Source organism: Salvelinus namaycush, chromosome 8 (genome assembly GCF_016432855.1).
Source record: "Salvelinus namaycush isolate Seneca chromosome 8, SaNama_1.0, whole genome shotgun sequence".
In the NCBI taxonomy this organism is placed as follows: Eukaryota; Metazoa; Chordata; class Actinopteri; order Salmoniformes; family Salmonidae; genus Salvelinus; species Salvelinus namaycush.
This window is the reverse complement of record NC_052314.1, coordinates 10,212,229-10,237,795: the sequence shown is the minus strand read 5'-3', so window position 1 is coordinate 10,237,795 and position 25,567 is coordinate 10,212,229. Positions and strand designations below refer to the sequence as shown.

General features: G+C 44.5%; 1 protein-coding gene across 1 annotated transcript in view; it reads right to left on the bottom strand.

Annotated features, from left to right (window-relative positions):
• The window catches only part of LOC120051754 (metabotropic glutamate receptor 8), a 190,082-nt gene that overhangs the window by 95,901 nt on the left and 68,614 nt on the right, over positions 1-25,567 (bottom strand). Inside the window, exon 2 of the mRNA XM_038998641.1 lies at positions 19,577-19,793. Coding sequence (XP_038854569.1) covers positions 19,577-19,793 — 217 coding nt within the window. The remainder of the gene's footprint in view (positions 1-19,576; positions 19,794-25,567) is intronic.

The window sequence follows — 25,567 nt, the reverse complement described above, 5'->3', positions numbered from 1 at the left end:
TGAAAAAAATAAAAGCTGAATTAAATCATTATCTCTACTATTATTCTGACATTTCACATTCTTAAAATAAAGTGGTGATCCTCACTGACGTAAAACAGGGATTTTTTTACTAGGATTAAATGTCAGGATTTGTGAAAAATTTAGTTTAAATGTATTTGGTTAAGGTGTATGTAAACTTCCGACTTCAATTGTGTACACAGATAGTCAAAGGGAATTATGTACGTGCTATCGATTCATTACATTATTCTGGTGAGCAAGGGTTTATTTAGTCTTCTAGGGTAACATATAATTGCAGAAGAGAAGCCACATGTATGTAATTACACAGTGGTGTAAAGTACTTCTGTAAAAATACTTTAAACTACTACTTAAGTAGTTTTTTTGGGTATGTGTACTTTACTTTAGTATTTATATTTTTGCCAACTTTATCTTCTACTTCACTACATTCCTAAAGAAAATCATTTATTTTTTAATCCATACATTTTCACTGACACCCAAAAGTACTCGTTACATTTTGACAGGAAAATGATCCAATTCACACACTTATCAAGATAACAACATCCCTGGTCATCCCTACTGCCTCTGATGTGGTGGACTCACTAAACACAAATGCTTCGTTTGTAAATTATGCCTGAGTGTTGGAGCGTGCCCCTGACAATACGTCAATAACAAAAAAAACTAAATTGTGCCGTCTGGTTTGCTTAATATACAGAATTTGAAATGGTTTATACTTTTACTTTTGGAACTTAAGTACATTTTAGCAGTTCCATTTACTTTGATACTTAAGTACATTTAAAACCAAATACTTTTAGACTTTTACTCAAAGAGTATTTTACTGGGTGACTTTCACTTTTACTTGAGTCATTTTCTATTAAGATATCTTTACTTTTATTGAAGTATGACAATTAAGTCATTTTTTCACCACTGTAATTACAGACAAGCTGACTAACAAATAGCCTACCAAAATGTCGGAATTTATAAACAGAAACATATCTAAATTTGCCACCAAAATATCCGGCACCCCCTGTCAAAAAATCATTACACTGTCTCTGACTGTAGCCTACAGCACATTTTCTATATTGGCAGGTTAGGGTCGGGTGTGGGCCTCAGATTTGGAATATTAGCAATTGGGTTATTAGAAATTGCGGGTGGAGGTGGGTGAACAAACAGCTGAATTTATTAGCACCAGTGAATCACACAAACTTTTTCTGCCATTTCCCAAAAGCATTTGCGATTATTGTGTAGGCTATTTGGCGCACGTAGGCTACAGCTAGGCCCTAACGCTTAGGCTTACGCACTAATGTCAGATAGCCTAAAATAATGAAAGAAAAGTCTCAATGTACCTTATCAATACACTTTAAATTGCACAAGAATGATACATTTATGTTTTTTTATATACTGTTGTCTCTTTATTATACCCACCCACCCACCCTTCGTCCACACTATATTCCATGACCATAAACCCACTGCCCTGCGGATATAAGCGTGGGGACTGCAGGTCCCCCCCTGTGAATCACTAGTGTGTGCATATGTAGAGGGAAAACAATCAACTGATAAATGGCTGCTTGGATGAATAAAATACACACACACATTGATCACAGTGTATATACAAGAAGAACACCATCACCTTCAGACAAGAATGGCTCTGTTAACAGGAAAGGAATCCTGTGTTTAATGTACTTTTTCTACACCATATGCTTTGCAAGGGAGTTGATCACTCCCTTGATGGCAGCCATCAACATCATTGACCATGGGGACTGAATAACCTTAACAAAAAGTTTGCTCTCTGGTCATTTCTTGTGGACAGACTATGTAAACATTATTGCTATATTACACAAGATTTCCGTTTTGGGTTAACTGAGATTAGTGCAAGGGAAAAGTTTGGCACTAAAGAACCCACAAGCCAAAATGAAAAGCTTATAGCAGAACTATTATCATTCAAATCTAATTTTGTTACTTTGGGGCAAACATACAGTAAATCCAAAAACAACAGTCACACACTGTATAAGAGCAATGGGTCCTGTAGAATTCGTTCACTGTGAATAACGTGGTGTTAGGAGTGTATGTCAATAGTCCTGAATATGTCTTCCTCTCCCCATCTCCTTTCACACATCTGCGCTGATCTGGAAGAACTGGACAGGTGAATAGAAATCCCCAGTTAGCCTTTACCTCTCCTGTCTTAATGGATCAGTGGAGATGAGGGAGACGTGACAGGGAGACGAGGAAAGGAAGTCACTTTAGACTATTTAGATGCACCACACGTCTACAGAAAAGAGAGCTGTGACCTATTGAACTCTGCTTGACCACCAGTGGCATCACACTTTACCACTACCAATATAACCAAAGGTCCACTAACACTACCAAAACCACGACCACTACCGCTCATCTACCACTACCGCTCCACTACAACAACCACCACAACTACCGCTCCACTACCACAACAACTACCGCTCCACTACCACCACAACTACAAACACTCCACTACCACAACAACTACCGCTCCACTACCACCACAACTACCGCTCCACTACCACAACTACAAACACTCCACTACCACAACAACTACCGCTCCACTACCACCACAACTACAAACACTCCACTACCACAACAACTACCGCTCCACTACCACCACAACTACCGCTCCACTACCACAACTACAAACACTCCACTACCACAACAATTACCGCTCCACTACCACCACAACTACAAACACTCCACTACCACAACAACTACCGCTCCACTACCACCACAACTACCGCTCCACTACCACAACTACAAACACTCCACTACCACAACAACTACCGCTCCACTACCACAACAACTACCGCTCCACTACCACAACAACTACCGCTCCACTACAACAACCACCACAACTACCGCTCCACTACAACAACCACCACAACTACCGCTCCACTACAACAACCACCACAACTACCGCTCCACTACAACAACCACCACAACTACCGCTCCACTACAACAACCACCACAACTACCGCTCCACTACCACAACCACCACAACTACCGCTCCACTACCACAACCACTATCGCTCCACTACCACAACAACTACCGCTCCACTACAACAACAACTACTGCTCCACTACAACAACCACCACAACTACCGCTCCACTACCACAACCACTATCGCTCCACTACCACAACAACTACCGCTCCACTACCATAACCACTACAACAACCACCACAACTACCGCTCCACTACAACAACCACCACAACTACCGCTCCACTACAACAACCACCACAACAACAACCACCACAACTACCGCTCCACTACAACAACCACCACAACTACCGCTCCACTACAACAACCACCACAACTACCGCTCCACTACAACAACCACCACAACTACCGCTCCACTACCACAACCACTATCGCTCCACTACCACAACAACTACCGCTCCACTACAACAACAACTACCGCTCCACTACAACAACCACCACAACTACCGCTCCACTACCACAACCACTATCGCTCCACTACCACAACAACTACCGCTCCACTACCATAACCACTACAACAACCACCACAACTACCGCTCCACTACAACAACCACCACAACTACCGCTCCACTACAACAACCACCACAACTACCGCTCTACTACCACAACCACTATCGCTCCACTACCACAACCACAACAACTACCGCTCCACTACCACAACCACCACAACTACCGCTCCACTACCACAACAACTACCGCTCCACTACAACAACCACCACAACTACCGCTCCACTACAACAACCACCACAACTACCGCTCCACTACCACAACCACCACCACTACCGCTCTACTACCACAACCACTATCGCTCCACTACCACAACCACAACAACTACCGCTCCACTACCACAACCACCACAACTACCGCTCCACTACAACAACCACCACAACTACCGCTCTACTACCACAACCACTATCGCTCCACTACCACAACCACAACAACTACCGCTCCACTACCACAACCACCACAACTACCGCTCCACTACCACAACAACTACCGCTCCACTACAACAACCACCACAACTACCGCTCCACTACAACAACCACCACAACTATCGCTCCACTACCACAACAACTACCGCTCCACTACCATAACCACTACAACAACCACAACAACTACCGCTCCACTACAACAACCACCACCACTACCACAACAACTACCGCTCCACTACCACAACCACCACAACTACCGCTCCACTACCACAACCACCACAACTACCGCTCCACTACAACAACCACCACAACTACCGCTCCACTACAACAACCACCACAACTACCGCTCCACTACAACAACCACAACAACTACCGCTCCACTACAACAACCACCACCACTACCGCTCCACTACCACAACAACTACCGCTCCACTACAACAACCACCACAACTACCGCTCCACTACAACAACCACCACAACTACCGCTCCACTACAACAACCACCACAACTACAAACACTCCACTACCACAACAACTACCGCTCCACTACCACAACAACTACCGCTCCACTACAACAACAACTACCGCTCCACTACCACAACCACCACAACTACCGCTCCACTACAACAACCACCACCACTACCGCTCCACTACCACAACAACTACCGCTCCACTACAACAACCACCACAACTACCGCTCCACTACAACAACCACCACAACTACCGCTCCACTACAACAACCACCACAACTACCGCTCCACTACAACAACCACCACAACTACCGCTCCACTACAACAACCACCACAACTACCGCTCCACTACAACAACCACCACAACTACCGCTCCACTACAACAACCACCACAACTACCGCTCCACTACCACAACCACCACTACCACTCCACTACCACAACCACCACTACCACTCCACTACCACAACAACTACTGCTCCACTACCACAACAACTACCGCTCCACTACAACAACCACCACAACTACCGCTCCACTACCACAACCACCACTACTACAAACACTCCACTACCACAACCACCACAACTACCGCTCCACTACAACAACCACCACAACTACAAACACTCCACTACCACAACAACTACTGCTCCACTACCACAACAACTACCGCTCCACTACAACAACCACCACAACTACCGCTCCACTACCACAACCACTATCGCTCCACTACCACAACAACTACTGCTCCACTACCACAACAACTACCGCTCCACTACAACAACCACCACAACTACCGCTCCACTACCACAACAACTACCGCTCCACTACAACAACAACTACCGCTCCACTACAACAACCACCACAACTACCGCTCCACTACCACAACCACCACAACTACCGCTCCACTACAACAACCACCACAACTACCGCTCCACTACAACAACCGCCACAACTACCGCTCCACTACAACAACCACCACAACTATCGCTCCACTACAACAACCACCACAACTACCGCTCCACTACAACAACCACCACAACTACCGCTCCACTACAACAACCACAACAACTACCGCTCCACTACCACAACCACCACTACCACTCCACTACCACAACCACCACTACCACTCCACTACCACAACCACCACTACCACTCCACTACCACAACAACTACTGCTCCACTACAACAACCACCACAACTACCGCTCCACTACAACAACCACAACAACTACCGCTCCACTACCACAACCACCACTACCACTCCACTACCACAACCACCACTACCACTCCACTACCACAACCACCACTACCACTCCACTACCACAACAACTACCGCTCCACTACAACAACCACCACAACTACCGCTCCACTACAACAACCACCACAACTACCGCTCCACTACAACAACCACCACAACTACCGCTCCACTACAACAACCACCACAACTACCGCTCCACTACAACAACCACCACAACTACCGCTCCACTACAACAACCACCACAACTACCGCTCCACTACAACAACCACCACAACTACCGCTCCACTACAACAACCACCACAACTACCGCTCCACTACAACAACCACCACAACTACCGCTCCACTACAACAACCACCACAACTACCGCTCCACTACAACAACCACTATCGCTCCACTACCACAACCACCACTACCACTCCACTACCACAACCACCACTACCACTCCACTACCACAACAACTACCGCTCCACTACAACAACCACCACAACTACCGCTCCACTACCATAACCACCACAACTACCGCTCCACTACCACAACCACTATCGCTCCACTACCACAACCACTATCGCTCCACTACCACAACCACTATCGCTCCACTACCACAACCACCACAACTATCGCTCCACTACCACAACCACTATCGCTCCACTACCACAACCACCACAACTACCGCTCCACTACAACAACCACCACAACTACCGCTCCACTACCACAACCACCACAACTACCGCTCCACTACCACAACCACTATCGCTCCACTACCACAACCACCACAACTACCGCTCCACTACAACAACCACCACAACTACCGCTCCACTACCACAACCACCACAACTACCGCTCCACTACCACAACCACTATCGCTCCACTACCACAACCACTATCGCTCCACTACCACAACCACCACAACTACCGCTCCACTACAACAACCACCACAACTACCGCTCCACTACCACAACCACCACAACTACCGCTCCACTACCACAACCACCACTACCACAACCACCACTACCACAACCACTATCGCTCCACTACCACAACCACCACAACTACCGCTCCACTACAACAACCACCACAACTATCGCTCCACTACCACAACCACTATCGCTCCACTACAACAACCACTATCGCTCCACTACCACAACCACTATCGCTCCACTACCACAACCACTATCGCTCCACTACCACAACCACCACAACTACCGCTCCACTACCACAACCACCACAACTACCGCTCCACTACCACAACCACCACAACTACCGCTCCATTACCACAACCACCACCACTACCGCTCCACTACCACAACCACAACTACCGCTCCACTACCACAACCACCACAACTACCGCTCCACTACCACAACCACCACAACTACCGCTCCACTACCACAACCACCACAACTACCGCTCCACTACCACAACCACCACAACTACCGCTCCACTACCACAACCACCACAACTACCGCTCCACTACCACAACCACCACAACTACCGCTCCACTACCACAACCACCACTACCACCGCTCCACTACCACAACCACCACTACCACTCCACTACCACAACCACCACTACCGCTCCACTACCACAACCACCACTACCGCTCCACTACCACAACCACCACAACCACCACAACTACCGCTCCACTATCACAACCACCACAACTACCGCTCCACTACCACAACCACAACCACTATCGCTCCACTACCACAACCACTATCGCTCCACTACCACAACCACTATCGCTCCACTACCACAACCACCACAACTATCGCTCCACTACCACAACCACTATCGCTCCACTACCACAACCACCACAACTACCGCTCCACTACAACAACCACCACAACTACCGCTCCACTACAACAACCGCCACAACTACCGCTCCACTACCACAACCACCACAACTACCGCTCCACTACCACAACTACCGCTCCACTACCACAACCACCACAACTACCGCTCCACTACCACAACCACCACAACTACCGCTCCACTACCACAACCACCACCACTACCGCTCCACTACCACAACCACAACTACCGCTCCACTACCACAACCACCACAACTACCGCTCCACTACCACAACCACCACAACTACCGCTCCACTACCACAACCACCACAACTACCGCTCCACTACCACAACCACCACAACTACCGCTCCACTACCACAACCACCACAACTACCGCTCCACTACCACAACCACCACTACCGCTCCACTACCACAACCACCACTACCGCTCCACTACCACAACCACCACTACCGCTCCACTACCACAACCACCACTACCGCTCCACTACCACAACCACCACAACTACCGCTCCACTACCACAACCACTACCGCTCCACTACCACAACCACCACTAACGCTCCACTACCACAACCACCACTACCGCTCCACTACCACAACCACCACTACCGCTCCACTACCACAACCACCACAACTACCACAACCACTACCGCTCCACTACCACAACCACCACAACTACCGCTCCACTACCACAACCACCACAACTACCGCTCCACTACCACAACCACTATCGCTCCACTACCACAACCACTATCGCTCCACTACCACAACCACTATCGCTCCACTACCACAACCACTATCGCTCCACTACCACAACCACTATCGCTCCACTACCACAACCACCACAACTACCGCTCCACTACCACAACCACCACAACTACCGCTCCACTACAACAACCACCACAACTACCGCTCCACTACCACAACAACTACCGCTCCACTACCACAACCACCACAACTACCGCTCCACTACCACAACCACCACAACTACCGCTCCACTACCACAACCACCACAACTACCGCTCCACTACCACAACCACCACCACTACCGCTCCACTACCACAACCACAACTACCGCTCCACTACCACAACCACCACAACTACCGCTCCACTACCACAACCACCACAACTACCGCTCCACTACCACAACCACCACAACTACCGCTCCACTACCACAACCACCACAACTACCGCTCCACTACCACAACCACCACAAGTACCGCTCCACTACCACAACCACCACAACTACCGCTCCACTACCACAACCACCACTACCGCTCCACTACCACAACCACCACTACCGCTCCACTACCACAACCACCACTACCGCTCCACTACCACAACCACCACTACCGCTCCACTACCACAACCACCACAACTACCGCTCCACTACCACAACCACTACCGCTCCACTACCACAACCACCACTACCGCTCCACTACCACAACCACCACTACCGCTCCACTACCACAACCACCACTACCGCTCCACTACCACAACCACCACTACCGCTCCACTACCACAACCACCACAACTACCACAACCACTACCGCTCCACTACCACAACCACCACAACTACCGCTCCACTACCACAACCACCACAACTACCGCTCCACTACCACAACCACTATCGCTCCACTACCACAACCACTATCGCTCCACTACCACAACCACTATCGCTCCACTACCACAACCACTATCGCTCCACTACCACAACCACTATCGCTCCACTACCACAACCACCACAACTACCGCTCCACTACCACAACCACCACAACTACCGCTCCACTACCACAACCACCACAACTACTGCTCCACTACCACAACCACCACCACTACCGCCCCACTACCACAACCACAACTACCGCTCCACTACCACAACCACCACAACTACCGCTCCACTACCACAACCACCACAACTACCGCTCCACTACCACAACCACCACAACTACCGCTCCACTACCACAACCACCACAACTACCGCTCCACTACCACAACCACCACAACTACCGCTCCACTACCACAACCACCACAACTACCGCTCCACTACCACAACCACCACTACCGCTCCACTACCACAACTACAACCACAACCGCAACTACTACCGCTCCACTACAACTATAACCACAACCACTACCATTCCAAATTCACAACCACTACAGCTCTATTAGCACAGCCAAAACCACTACCACTACCGATGCACTACCACCACCACAACCACTAATGCTGCACTACCAAAACCACAACCGCTACACTACCACTACGACTACCGCTCCACTACCACTACCACTACCGCTCTACTACCAAAACCACAACCACTACCACAACCACTACCAAACCTCGACAACCACAACCACAACCACAACCACAACCACAACCACTACCACCCCCACTACCACTACCACTCCACTACCACAACCACTAACGCTCCACCACCACTTACCACAACCACAACCAATCCACCTACCACAACCACTACCGTTCCATACCACAACCAAGACCACAACAGTTCCCACAACCACTACCGCTCCACTACCATAACCACTAGGACTACCAAAACCCCTACCACTCCACTACCGCTCCACTACCACTACCACCCCCACCACCACTACCACTAGGACTACCAAAACCCCTACCACTACTACTCCACTACCACCCCCACTACCACAAGCGCTCCACCTACCACAACCACTACCACTACCGCTCCACCTCCGTTTCAACCACTATAACAACCACTGCCACTAGCGCTCCACTACAACAATCGCTACGCAACCTCCACCGCTCCACTATCACCACCAATCCACCACCATAAACATTACCACAACCACTACCGCTCCATTATCACAACAACTACCACAACCACTACTGCTACTACAAACACTACCACACTCCCTAAACCACAAACACAACTGCTCTGCTACCACAACCATTACCACAACCACTACCACATCCATTACCTATTACCACCACCACTACCGCTTCAATACCACTACCACAACCACTACCACCAATGCTGCTCCACTACCACCACCACTACAACTACTACTTCCACTTCCACTACCACTACCACAACCACTAATGCTCCACTACCACAACCACTAATGCTCCACTACCACAGCAACTACCAGTACCACAACCTCTACCACTCCACTACCAAAAGCACTACTGCTCCACAACCACTCCACTACCGATCCACACATCTGGACCTCATTGGTATGATCTGAGCATGTTTGGGATTTGCTGACCCCTACAGTCAAGGGGAAGTTGTTCCTTCCAATTTTGCAGTGTCAATAATGACATAATCTGTCACACTGAGCGGTTTCCGTGGAAACAGCTTGACTGGGCCAACCCCAGGTGGGCAAAGTGTTAGCACAGGGGGGAAGGAAGTAGGAGCTGTTGGCAAAAATAAGTTTCAAACATCAAAGGTACACGGGGAGAAAATATACTTAATCTAACCCTAATAGGATTACCAGGCTTTAGAAATTATTTCTTAAAGACATTTTGTTATTTTTTACATGGGTGTTAGTGGTTCTGCTGTACAAAATATATGGTAGTTCAAACGAGGTGGTTCTGGAAACTAAATTCCATTTTCCATGATATTATGTAAATGGGTTCATAATCCATGACAGTTTATCCCTGCCAATGAGGTCAGAAACTCAGCCCCTTTTGAAAGTTTGCCATCATTTTAACCAGCCTGGCAGCGAGACACGATTACAGTTACTATCTGTATTTATCCTGTGGGAGGTTATTTTTCTCTGTGTAATACTGATGGAGTCATTACCGACTTTTAACATGAGGAGATACGCTTTTCCTCCGAGGCCCTCGGGTCTGGAGAGAAGCCTGCAGTCCTGCAGTTATGTTCCAGGTGTAGATAATTGATTGTGAGCCCAGTTGATTAGAGCCAGCTAGCTCAGCGATGCGGGGCAGGGACTTCTAGACTACCCACTTTTAATCAGGCAAGTGGCAGGGGGTCTATGATGGGATGAGACTGCAATTAAAAAAAAAAAATGCTACAGTATGTCAACCTGTCTCCACAGTGTTTCTGAAGTCGTTTTTGTGTATTATAATGAGTACTACATTTATTCTATATAGAGTGGTAAGGAGGAGGAGGAGCTATGTGGACCCCGGAAGTAATTTTGCAATTCATTGCAGCCATTGCGATCTGTACAGTTTTCTTGAGTCAATTAACTCGTGACATTCCTGGATTACCCATTATATCAATGAAGTCAAATTTAAACAAACAATATGATAGTCAGTTGAAAAAAGGTTAAGGGTACAAGACTGTGTCCAAGGAATAAGTTAGTCCTAAATATTTCCAAAACTAAAAGCATTGTATTTGGGACAAATCATTTAATAAACCCTAAACCTCAACTACACCTCGTAATGAATAATGTGGAAATTGAGCAAGTTGATGTGACTAAACTGCTCAGAGTAATGCTGTCTGTTGATAATAAATCGCTGCTCTGCCTTCTTAAGGGTCATAAGACGCTAGGGGTCAGATGATATATATATATTTTTTAAATAACGTTCCCAAGGTAAACGGACTATTTCTCAGGTCCAGATCGTAGAATATGCATATAATTTACAGATTAGGATAGAAAACACTCCAAAGTTTCCAAAACTGTCCAAATATTGTCTGTGAGTATAACACTTCTGAAGACAAAGGAATTCTTTGGTTGGAACATTATTGAAGATTTATGTTAAAAACATCCTAAAGATTGATTCAATACATCGTTTGGCATGTTTCTACTGACTGTAACTGAACTTTTTGACATTTCGTCTGCTTTTAGTGAACGCGCTTCGTGACTTTGGATTTGTTTACCAAACGCGCTAACGAAAGTAGCTATTTGGACATAAATGATGGACATTACCGAACAAATCAAACATTTATTGTGGAACTGGGATTCCTGGGAGTGCATTCTGATGAAGATCATCTAAGGTAAGTGAATATTTATAATGTTATTTCTGACTTCTGTTGACTGCACAATATGGCGGATATATTTTTGTCTTGATTGGGCTCTGAGCGCCGACCTCAGATTATTGTATGGTTTGCTTTTTCCGTAAGGTTTTTTTGAAATCTGACACAGCGGTTGCATTAAGGAGAAGGGGATCTAAAATTCCTTGTATAACACTTGATCTTTGATCAACGTTTATTATGAGTATTTCTGGAAATTGATGTGGCTCTCTGCAAAATCACCGGATGTTTTTGGAACTACTGAACATAACGCGCCAATGTATACTGAGATTTTTTTATATAAACATGAACTTTACCGAACAAAACATAAATGTATTGTGCAACATGAAGTCCTATGAGTGTCATCTGATGAAGATCATCAAAGGTTAGTGATTCATTTTATCTCTATTTCAGCTTTTTGTGACTCCTGTCTTTGGCTGGAAAAATGGCTGTGTTTTTCTGTGATTTGGCAGTGACCTAACATAATCGTTTGTGGTGCTTTCGCTGTAAAGCCTTTTTGAAATCGGACACTGTGGTGGGATTAACAACAAGATTACCTTTAAAATGGTATAAAATAGATGTATGTTTGAGGAATTTTAATTATGAGATTTCTGTTTGAATTTGGCGCCCTGCACTTTCACTGGCTGTTGTCATATCAATCCCGCAGCCATAAGAAGTTTTAAAAGTACACAGAGAGCTAACATTAATAACATGCATGTCAATCTCTTATGGCTCAAAGTGGAAGAGAGACTTCATCACAACTTGTTTTTATAAGAGGTGTTGACACGCTGAATGTACCGAGCTGTCTGTTTAAAATACTCAGACACCCATGCATTCCTCCCACAAGACATTCCACTAGAGTTCTCGTCACAGTCCCAAAGTCCAGAACAGACTATGGGAGGTGCACAGTACTACATAGAGCCATGCCAGCAGTAGAATCAGATTTAAAAAACAGGTAAAAATACACCTTATGGAACTACGGGGACTCTGAAGAGCGACACACACAAAGGTAAAGACACATGCACACACATACATTGTGATATTGTTGTATGGTGGTATCAAACATTTTGTATTGTATATACAGTTGAAGTCGGAAGTTTACATACACCTTAGCCAAATACATTTAAACTAGACATTTAATCAGAGTAAAAAATTCCTGTCTTAGGTCAGTTAGGATCACCACTTTATTTTAAGAATGTGAAATGTCAGAATAATAGTAGAGAGAATGATTTATTTCAGCTTTTTCATCACATTCCCAGTGGGTCAGAAGTTTACATACACTCAATTAGTATTTGGTAGCATTGCCTTTAAATTGTTTAACTTGGGTCAAAAGTTTCGGGCTTGCCTTCCATAAGCTTCCCACAATAAGTTGGGTGAATTTTTGTCCCATTCCTCCTGACAGAGCTAGTGTAACTGAGTCAGGTTTGTAGGCCTCCTTGCTCGCACACGCTTTTTCAGTCCTGCCCACAAACTTTCTATAGGATTGAGATCAGGGCTTTGTGATATACACTCCAATATCTTGACTTTGTTGTCCTTAAGCCATTTTGCCACAACTTGGAAGTATGCTTGGGGTCATTGTCGATTTGGAAGACCCATTTGCGACCAAGCTTCAACTTCCTGACTGATGTCTTGAGATGTTGCTTCAATATCTCCACATAATTTTTCTTCCTCATGTTTCCATCTATTTTGTGAAGTGCACTAGTCCCTCCTGCAGCAAAGCACCCCCACAACATGATGCTGCCACCCCTGTGCTTCACGGTTGGGATGGTGTTCTTCGGCTTGCAAGCATACCCCTTTTTCCTCCCCCCTTTTCCTCCAAACATAATGGTCACATGGCCAAACAGTTCTATTTTTGTTTCATCAGACCAGAGGAAATTTCTCCAAAAAGTACGATCTTTGTCCCCATGTGCAGTTGCAAACCGTAGTCTGACTTTTTATGGCGGTTTTGGAGCAGTGGCTTCTTCCTTGCAGAGCGGCCTTTCAGGTTATGTCACTATAGGACTCGTTTTACTGTGGATATAGATACTTTGTACCTGTTTCCTCCAGCATCTTCACAAGGTCCTTTGCTGTTGTTCTGGGATTGCTTTGCACTTTTCACACCAAAGTACGTTCATCTCTAGGATGTTTGGAAATTGCTCCGAAGAATGAACCAGACTTGTGGAGGTCTACAACTTTTTTTCTGAGGTTTCGGGCTGATTTCTTTTGATTTTCCCATGATGTCAAGCAAAGAGGCACTGAGTTTGAAGGTAGGCCTTGAAATTCATTCACAGGTACACCTCCAATTGACTCAAATGATGTCAATTAGCCTATCATAAGCTTCTAATGCCATGACATAATTTTCTGGAATTTTCCAAGCTGTTTAAAGGCACAGTCAACTTAGTGTATATAAACTTCTGACCCACTGGAATTGTGATACAGTGAATTATAAGTGAAATAATCTCTGTGAGCAATTGTTGGAAAAATGACTTGTGTCATGGAGAAAGTAGATGTCCTAACCGACTTGCGAAAACTATAGTTTGTTAAGAAGAAATTTGTGGAGTGGTTGCAAAATGGCTTTTAATGACTCCAACCTAAGTGTATGTAAACTTCTGACTTCAACTGTATGTAGTAGTGTAATAATGTTATGATGTACTATTTTATCTTTTGATTCATATGTAATGTAAGTGCTTTAATATGTTTGGACCCTAGGAAGAGTAGCTGCTGCCTTGGCACCATCTAATGGGGATCCCTAATAAATACAAATACAAAAATACAAATACATATCTGGCTATGTTGGTAAAATCACTACATGTCCCATCGAACCAATCAGGGAGAGGCTGCCTCTTGTCACAGTTCCAAGACCAGTCGGAAACTTTCAGCTATCCCACGTCAATGACGCCAGTGGATCTCAAAACTGAACTTATGTAGCAATGATATCCTTTGCCACCGTTGTCAGATATTTCAAACCAGACATGACTATTCAACAAAGCAATAAATCAATACATACTTTTCAAGTTTCTTTCTAGCTAATTCCTTAGTTACATGGTTGTATAACTAGCAAAGGAGTACTGAAGTTGAGGGTGCAGTATTTATGAAGTTTGGCAATGAGGACGAAAACTAGCATAGTTCAGCTAGCCAGCTAGTTTAGCCAGGGAAAATGAGCTCGGGACAGGATATAGCTGGTTGTACATGAACACTAGGCTAATTCAGGAGACAGATTGTAGTTTTTATGCCCTGATATAAGGAGCTGGCGGCGAAAAGTTTTATTAAACAATTCAGAGACTGAAACAAATAAATTAGATGACTAACATTTAAGGAGAGCAAATCGATATACAATCCCGAAATCAGACGTAACTGTCAATAGTAAAACAAAGCTTAAAAGGATATTTGAGTGAACCCTGAATACAGAAAATGTATGGTGAATTCGCTTCAGGACAGACTCCTCCTCACCACTATTCTGTCTGAGGATAAAGAAGAAGCAATTACTAGTAATCGAAGGCATAGTAAACTAGACCCTATCTGAAACAAAATGGACATACATTCAATAATTGATCAACATTTGCTATTGCTAAACAAGAAAGCTTCCTGTATGTATCATTTATAACACGTACTGAGCTCCCAAGACTCCATTGGCCCTCAACTGTATTTCTCTGCAGCATGAGCATCACAGTGAGTGCAGGCCAACATGCTCTTTAACCTGGCGGTTAACACATCGAAATACTGCGCTGTTTGTCCCAAAGTCTATCCCAATGCCACAGTATGGGTATCTGTCCCTGTTTCATGAAGATCAGGCTCCAGAGGGGTTGAGAGTGACACTGCTCCTGGGATCCTCCTCTGATCTAGTCTTTAGACTTGCTCCCCATAGACCATCAGTCAACAGGGTGGCCAGTCCTCTTCTGGTACTCTTCTCACTGTTCATACTGTATATGAATTAAACATTGCTTTAGCATGCATATTTCTTTGATATAGTGCCATTCGGTCATATTCACAATTGGATGTATTCATGAATAAGGCCATGCCTGTGATTAACATACAGTACAGCAATGGTCATATGAGGCTTTATTTAAACAGGTGAACCTTTACAGTGTAGCCGACACTCATCCTTTTCTTTTCCCCACTGAAAGAATACAGTAGAAGATCTTGAACAGTGCATTCGGAAAGTATTCAGACCCCTTGACTTTTTCCACATTTTGTTACGTTATAACCTTATTCTAAAATGAATTAAATCGTTTTTTTCCCTCCGTCAATCTACACACGATAATCCATCATGACAAACAGTTTTTTAGTTTTTTTTTAGCAAATGTATAAAAAATAAAGAACGTAAATATCACATTTACATAAGTATTCAGACTCTTTACTCAGTACTTTGTTGAAGCACCTTTGGCAGCAATTACAGCATCAAGTCTTCTTGGGTATGACGATATAAGCTTGGCACACCTGTATTTGGGAAGTAAGATATCCCAGCAAGATATCCCCTTCAACACCAAGAACAGCAAAAGGCATCCAACCCACCGGCACCTCATCCTCATGCTGTGAATCTCAGGTCGTAAACGGTTAATCACAGACGATACAATACATGATAAATCACAGATGATACAATATACGATAAATCACAGATGACTTAACTTGCAGAGCTATGAATGTCATATCTCTAAATGATGAAATTTACATGTGTTGAAAGGAGACGAACAATGTTAAAAAAACACATTCATTATAGAGAACAATATACACAGGGAGGTACAGCTGCTCTTCCCTCCTGTTCAAGAGACCGTCTCCAGTGTTCCCCAAGCACCTCGTCATTATTAATCCACACCTTTAAAGGAAATATTGCAGCCATTTCTCATGATTACTGTTGCTTGCTTACACCATTTACATAGAGATTACATTGCTTTGGCAAGGAAACCTGGCTGAGCAGGCATTACAGTGATGGTGTGCAGGGGGTTGCTGTGATGGACTGGGTCACTGCACTTAGTGCATGCCAATCAAGCTAACGTGCTTTGATAAATAGATGCACATCATCACTTGTTTATTCGGGCTCACAATTCACTTGGAATTATTTACAGTTTTGTAGGCTCGCTCAACATTTTACCGCCTAAGAGAAAAAGATGGGTATCACATGTAATTGAATGTAGGAAGTTAGCAGCATGTCTATTAATAGTGAATTAGCCCACAGCATATTATCATCAATTATTTTTGGGTGCTTAGCCAGGAGTGAAATGAGATTGCTATGCTTACTTCTATTGGTCCAAGAGCTATAGGTGTCATTGTAAAGCTGGTATTGATGTTTTTCTGTAATATGGTGCTGGTTTAGTTGTTAATTGGATGCCTGTTAAACCCTGTATTTATTTGGGATTAACCCAAGCCTGCTCTAGGGCTGCAGCTGGAAGTCTGGAACTGTTGACAGACCCAAAGGGAGACTCTCATACAGGAAAATCCCTTCAACCTATTTCAGGGCTAACAAAACACAGGAGATACAATCTTAGAAAAAAGGGTTCCAAAGGGGTTATTTGGCTGTCCCCATAGGAGAACCCTTTTTGGTTCCAGGTAGAACCCTTTTGGGTTCCAAGTAGAACCCTCTGTAGAGGGTTCTGTATGGAACGAGCACCGCTCGTTTTCCACTCTTCCTTTCTGCTCTGGACTCTCCTGAATGTTCAGGGGGAGAGTAGAAGCACAGGACAGGCAGCCTGATGTGAGACCAGAGGATGCCAACCGCTACCTTAAAGTCAGCATTCCACCCTGCACTATGTACTACAGAGTGGTATGTCCATTCTACTTATTACATTTCTGCCTGCGCTGTATAACACAGTGGTTGTCCAATCGTTCCATGTATTTTATTTATTCTAGAGCTAACGCACCTGATTCAACTTGTCAACTAGTGAATCAGGTAGTTCAGGGCTACAACAAAATCTTAAAATTTCTGGGGTCCCCGAGGAGAGGTTTGAGAACCACTGGTGTAACATTACTCTGCACTCAGTATCTGTGAACTCAGCATCTGATTCTGACCCAAGAAAACAGGTGGGTGGACTCTCAAGCCAATCGATGACTCTAATTGATCCATTAAGTGCCACGGAGAGCTGAACCAGCCCTCAAGGATTAGGTTGGTGCTCCCCTGCTCCCCTGCTCCCATGCTAGCCAGAGATACAGCTCATTTATAATAGGCCCGGGCTAATGCATACACACTCTGATAATCTCACACATACATGTTACAGCTGATGAATTTATATTCAGCAATTACAATATAATTAATGTGCGGCCTTTTGTCCACCCTGACGAAAGCTGCCATAATACTTTAATCAGAGAGCTTGGAGAGAACTGAGTTTGATTATGAAACAGCCCCTTGAAAAATACATCTGTGAACTTACTGGTGATTATACGGAGAATCAATGACATTACCTATCTCTATATTCATTTATCAACACAATACAAATGTTCACAGACCACTTTGAAATGTTACACCCCCTTCCCATACCCTCTGATGCATCAATACAATTGTGGAGCAATCAATTATTCTGGTGCGTAATGTAACCAAGTTTTAATAATTGCTAGCTGTAAATACATTTTGATTGGTGAATGGGAGAGGCCATACCCTAATGCCTTAGCAGTCTCTCCAAGCAAAGAACAAGCAAGACTAAAAGAGAAATCAGAGATGCTCTCTGTGTTTTTTGTCTTAGACTGTCCCCTGGTAGTCTTTTTTGACATTCAGCGACTTGACATGTGAACCTTCAAGGTATCCCCTGCTGTTGAGACAGCAAATGCTGAGGTGCACTCTGCCAAACTAGGCAAGACAGTGTTTGAGTCAAACATTGGGGCAATGCATGCAGGCAGAGCATAAAACGCTGACCAACAGTACACATCTCCCAAACAAGGGAACACATCTTCCTTTCAGCACAATTCAAGTTTCTCAGTACATTTGAGATTTTTCTCATACATCCCAGATCAAGCAGTAGTTCTTAGTAGAATAAGAATGTTGCTGTATAATAGCAGGGAAAGAGACTTTTGGATTCAATTGCATTTGTTTATCCTTCAGCATGGCGTCACAAAAACAGCCCACAATTATCAGCTATATCTAGCTGAAAAAATAAATATATATTCATCAGCGTTTCAGTAAAAGCCTGTGAGTAGCCATGTTGTGCCAGTAAAAAGAGCCCCATCCCACCTACCAGACTCTCTGGAGATCTGGACAAAAGCCTCCACGCCACTTTCTCCGTAATTCCCCTCCGAGGCCAGGGTCGACACATAGTTCCAGCCCATCGCCGTGACGATGTCCAGCATGGCCTGAGCTTGGTAGGAGTCCGGTGGCACCACACGGGAGAAGAAGTCGTAGCGTGTATTGTCACTCAGCTCGGGTGCCGTGGATGCATAGCTGATCTGAGGGATCTATGGAGACAAGGAAACCCTAGTGTAAGCCAAGTATTTAATGCCAAACAAGTAAATGTTGAATTCCACAACGGAATATACTCCCCAGACGTCTACTATATGTTACACATAGGGATATTAACGAGAGGACATATCAATGTGACTTTGTCAGAACCTTTCGGAACCACCTGACTTGAAACTTTATTTCTTCATGTTTAGGAGTCTTTTATCCCAAAAGAACTTCAGAACCAGAATTCCACAATGTCCTTGCTTTGTTTCTTTTCAACTGGATACAGTGTAAATGGAGAAGAGAGAGGGAACTGTAAGGTATTAGACAGACAGACAACACACAGACAGAAAACACACAGACAGATAGGCATAGCCTGTTAGACAAGGAGAGAAGGTTGGATAATGGTCCTTTAGAGAGCGATTGAAGGCCTGATTGATTTCACTTCAGTCAAAGGCCAGGGTGTGCGGGCAGGCCCTACAGGCTTGTCTCATTGGAATTCAAAGAGAGGGGGAATGGAAGAAAGAAAGACAGGCAAAGGCCTGCCAGCAATACAAATGCCACTCACTGGCTGGCAGCTTGAGCCGATCTCAGCTCATTCACAGACAGCTACAAATTAAACCGGCTGTAAATACAAATGCATCTGGTGGGTTTGACATAATTGCAATCACCTGTGATATGCCAACGTTCTGTCAGTCCCAGGTTAACCCTTGAACATTGGGATTGACTTGATCCATTTTGTTAGATTTTTTCCCACACGCTGGGATTTCAGAGCCATAAGATAACAAGAGCTAAGTGAGTACCAGAGGCAACAAGTGATTAATTATCACCATGAGTTAATTTCTGCCATTAAGTGATTAAGATCTGGGTTGAAACAAAGACAATTTTTATTGCCTTTGGTCACTATGTGAACAACTTAATTTTTCCAGGGGCCAAAGAGTCTGCTTGTGGTTGTCTTTATTTTTCCATTAGAACATCATTTAAAAAGCGGGAGCATGGAGATGAAGTTTATACACCCTAAAGTCAATCAATGGACTGTGGCTTCAGAGAACAAGCTCTGCCCTTATGTTTTCCATTTCCATTTATACGGGTCACCTCAGGGTAAAGCATTTTTGCAACCTCTGAATTGTGTTATAGTGAGATAAATCATATTGACCTCTGGATATAGATCTCATCTTTCCTAACATGGAGATTTACTCTCTCTCACACACACACACACACACACACACACACACACACACACACACAAGATATTATCATAATTCACTGCAAACTTCCATAAAGTTTAGCCACTGAATGACATGAATAATGCAAAAGGTAACTACAATAAAGGAAAAGAAATAAAGAAACCAAAACAGGTTGAGATAATGTTCACTACGGTGCAATGACCTCAGATGCTGAACTGTACTGAACAAAAATAGAAATGTAAAATGCAACAATGTCAACCATATAACTGAGTTACAGTTCATATAAGGAAATCAGTCAATTTAAATCAATTCATGAGGCCCTAATCTGTGGATTTGACATGACGAAGCCAGGCCCAGCCAACCAGAATGAGTTTTTCCCCACAAAAGGGCTTTAATACAGACAGTGTTATTTTTGTTCAGTATATTTACAAACACAATAGTTACAAGAATAGTTCACATTACAATAATGTCAATACATCTTCCTAAATTAACAAAGATCAACAGAGGTACACTGACATATAGAAAGATATGATTGATTGCTTTAACCAATCAAAGTACATTGCTTTTACAATTTTTTGTGTAGGTTTGGGAATGTTGATGCTTAGTTGTCTGTACCTTTAGGTGGCTCTGACATGCTGACCAGACCAAACACGTGCGTGCGTCAATGTGCACACGTTGATTTTGTCCACCCGCACCAGACGCGATCAGGACACGCAGGTTGAAATATCAAAACAAACTCAGAACCAATTATATTAATTTGGGCACAGGTTGAAAAGCATTAAACATTTATGCCAATTTAGCTAGCTATCTTGCTGTTGCTAGCTCATTTGTCCGGGATATAAACATTGGGTTGTTATTTTACCTGAAATGCACAAGGTCCTCTACTCCGACAACTAATCCACAGATAAAACGGTAAACCAAATTCGTTTTTAGTCATCTCTCCTCCTTCCTTCAGGCTTCTTCTTATTCTGGACTTTATATGATGGTTGGCAACCAACTTTAGGTGCATTACCGCAACCGACTGGAGTGTGGACCTCAGTTCATCTTTCAATCACCCACGTGGGTATATGCTCCCAAAAACCACCGAGGAGATAGCATGTGGGTATATGCTTCTAAAAACGAATGAGGAGGTGGGAAAGGCCGGACTTGCAGCGCGTTGAGCGTCATAAATAGAACCAATTTCTATTTTAGCGCCTGGCCACGCAGACGCACGCTGATGAGCGCAAGCAGTGTGGGTGCAATGATTGAATAACATGTATGCGATGTGTTCGGTCTGGTCATCATGTGAGAGTCATAATGATGTCACTTGGGAAATTACAATCACATGCAGAAGACTTTATCCTCTTACATTATACGAACCACATTCTCAACGCTGAAATGAAAGAAACGTCCATTCCGCTGGTAGCCTATGGAGAGTTGTTGGCGTCTAATTCAGGGATATTGTAGATCAGCATATCTTGATATCTTCATCTCAAAACCCATCAACACATTAAGCCTTCCTTTTGATTATCATCATCCTCACCATTATCATCCTCATCATCATCACCATCCTCCCCACAATCCTCATCATCCTCATCAGCATCATTATCATCATCCTCATCATCCTTATTATCATCATCATCCTCATCACCATCATATTGTAGTGTTCCTAGTATATTATCACGAGTCCCAGACCTCTGGGTATTACAAAACGCAAACATGACTAGAGTACTTCCAGGGTTGATGTTGTGAGACTGTGAAGACCAGGGTGGTTCTGGGTCAGTGTGCGCAGAGTTTAATATGGCCGTGATTGCAGAGCCAGACTAATGCATTTGGGGCTTCGGGGCACCTACCTCCAGGGGGCCCACCTTTCTTTTTAAGAAAACAGCTAACTTCCTGCATTTCAACACATTTTGCCATGGGGCAAAAATAAAAAGTTGTTGATTTATAGCTCATCTCATGCTATCCTCACATTTTGCTCAGAGGATGAGAGAAAATGTGTCAGTTTTAAAGCTTATTTCCTGCAATTCTACATATTTTTCCATTTCTTATGCCGTTTTCATATGCTATCAAGGGGGCCCCCAACCCAAACGTGCCCGTTAAGTAATCCGGCCCTGCGTGATTGACTCTGTAGAGCAGAAGGCTGAAACACTTGACACTGGGCTGAATCTGTGGCGTGTCTTTACAGCGCTGCTAAGAGCACCAGTGATAAATCATGCTCTAATTCTCCACTGCTACTGTGGACATCCACATGCCTCCATTATAGGGTGAGAGGGATAGAGAAATCTTTCTGAGAGAGAGAGAGAGAGAGAGAGAGAGAGAGAGAGAGAGAGAGAGAGAGAGAGAGAGAGAGAGAGAGAGAGAGAGAGAGAGAGAGAGAGAGAGAGAGAGAGAGAGAGATTTTGAAATGTGACTTGAGGGCTCACCAGACGTACTCCCACCTACCGTAGCCCACTGAAAGTGGTGAGACTCATGAAGTATTTAAAGAGGCATCGGAGGGAGAGAATTCCTCCATCATACACATCTGCTGTAACAGTTCTCAGTTTTACACAAACAAAATGCGTGTGGTCATGAACTGTTATGATATACTATAACAGACCTTATGTCATCTGTATGTCAGAAATGTAAGTCCTTATCCCATCCACACAACAGTATGCTGTGAGATATCGGCATGTGGCTCCTTCCACGGTGGGCCACTTTAGCAGCTAATGGAGCTGTCACACCTAGAGGGACAGTAGTGGCCTGATATATGGTGGCCTGACAATAGTCATTAACCTCAACACCGACCTTTATTTAAAACAATCTAGCAAACAGCAGGCCAAGTGTCACAATAAATGGTGTAAACAGAGACAGATGTGTGTGTGTGCGTATCGACATATTTATAACCATTATTTTTCTTTCACACACACACACTCATGCAGGCACCCACAAACAAACACACAGACAAAATCCCCACCATCCGCACCATTCATTTCCATATTGATAGTGGCTCCTCTCTGACCAGGGATGATAATTGATTGCGAGAAAGATTGAGGGAGAAAAGCTAATTCGACATGACAGGACAGCCAGGTCTCGTCTCTCTATGTGTTTTCCCCCCTGAATTTAGCTCTCCATGTAGTCTCCATGGCTACGTCCCTCTTGCAGGTTGGAATTTATTGGGATGGCTCATGTACTGGAGGCAGCCCTGCAGAGTGTTCACTAGCTGACACAGCCACAGAGTCATAAAATCTGATTTTAAGCACTACGCTAATGCTTAACCATAACCTTAAATGAAGACCTAAAGCTCATTTCTGTTTTCATGAATTTTGACGATATAGCCAATTTGGACTTTGCAGATGGCCCATCTAGCCGAAATTGCTCAGTGCTGCCTCCAGGGCAAGATTCATGACAATAAACGTCAACCTCCGTCCCTCTCTGCCTCTATCTCCTTCTCTCTCTCGTTTTCTCCACTATCACTGTTCAAGGGTTTTGGGAGCTTTTCTGACAAGGTCTCTCCGCCCAAAAAGATGCTGGCCACAGGAACATCCATAGGTGACATTATCTGATGTGACTTTATCATTCCTGCCCTCCTACAGTAGTTGACAGTGGCATCCTGGGACCAATCTGACTTCCATAATATGACAGCTTGACTGCACTGTAAGGTCACCGTTCCTCTTCGTTGTTATGTTTTTAATGCATTTCTATGCTCACTGCTTACGTATTTTTTTAAGGGCACTTGTTTGTTATGTGCTTATGCACACAACTTATTCTGCACCACAACCCAAATGCTGTGAGCAACACTGAAAATATGTTTTCACGTAATTTAACGGAGGTACATTTAAAGGAAACATGGGAAGCACAAAGTGCCTACAGAATATTGGAAGCCATACACTACAGGCAACTGCCAAAATAAAGGAAACACTTGAGTAAATGAGGGATACAAAGTATATTGAAAGCAGGTGCTTCCACACAGGTGTGGTTCCTGAGCTAATTAAGCAATTAACATCCCATCAAGTGTAACCGATGTGAAATGGCTAGCTAGGTAGCGGTGGTGCGCGCTAGCAGCCTTTCAGTCGGTGACGTCACTTGCTCTGAAACCTTGAAGTAGTGGTTTCCCTTGCTCTGCAAGGGCCGCGGCTTTTGTGGAGCGATGGGTAACAATGCTTCGTGGGTGACTGTTGTTGATGTGTGCAGAGGGTCCCTGGTTCGCAGCCCGGGTTGGGGCGAGGGGATGGACTAAAGTTATACTGTTACACTAGCTTAGTGTTGTTTATAAAAATGCCCGTTACCCACTAGTTTGGCTACCATGGCTAAAAGAAGAGATCTCAGTGACTTTGAAAGAGGGGTCTCAAAGGAGCACAGTGGGTTTAAAGGGTGTGTGTGTCTCAGTCATGAGATCTCAACCCAATTGAACACTTATGGGAGATTCTGGAGCGGCGTCTAAGACAGCATTTTCCACCACCTTCTACAAAACACCAAATTATGGAATTTCTCTTGGAAGAATGGTGGCGCATCCCTCCAATAGATTTACAGACACTTGTAGAGTCTATGCCAAGGCACAGTGAAGCTGTTCTGGTGGCTTGTGGTGGCTCAACGCCCTTTGTCAGTTACCTGTACATTGGGCAAGACCCCAGAGTCGATGT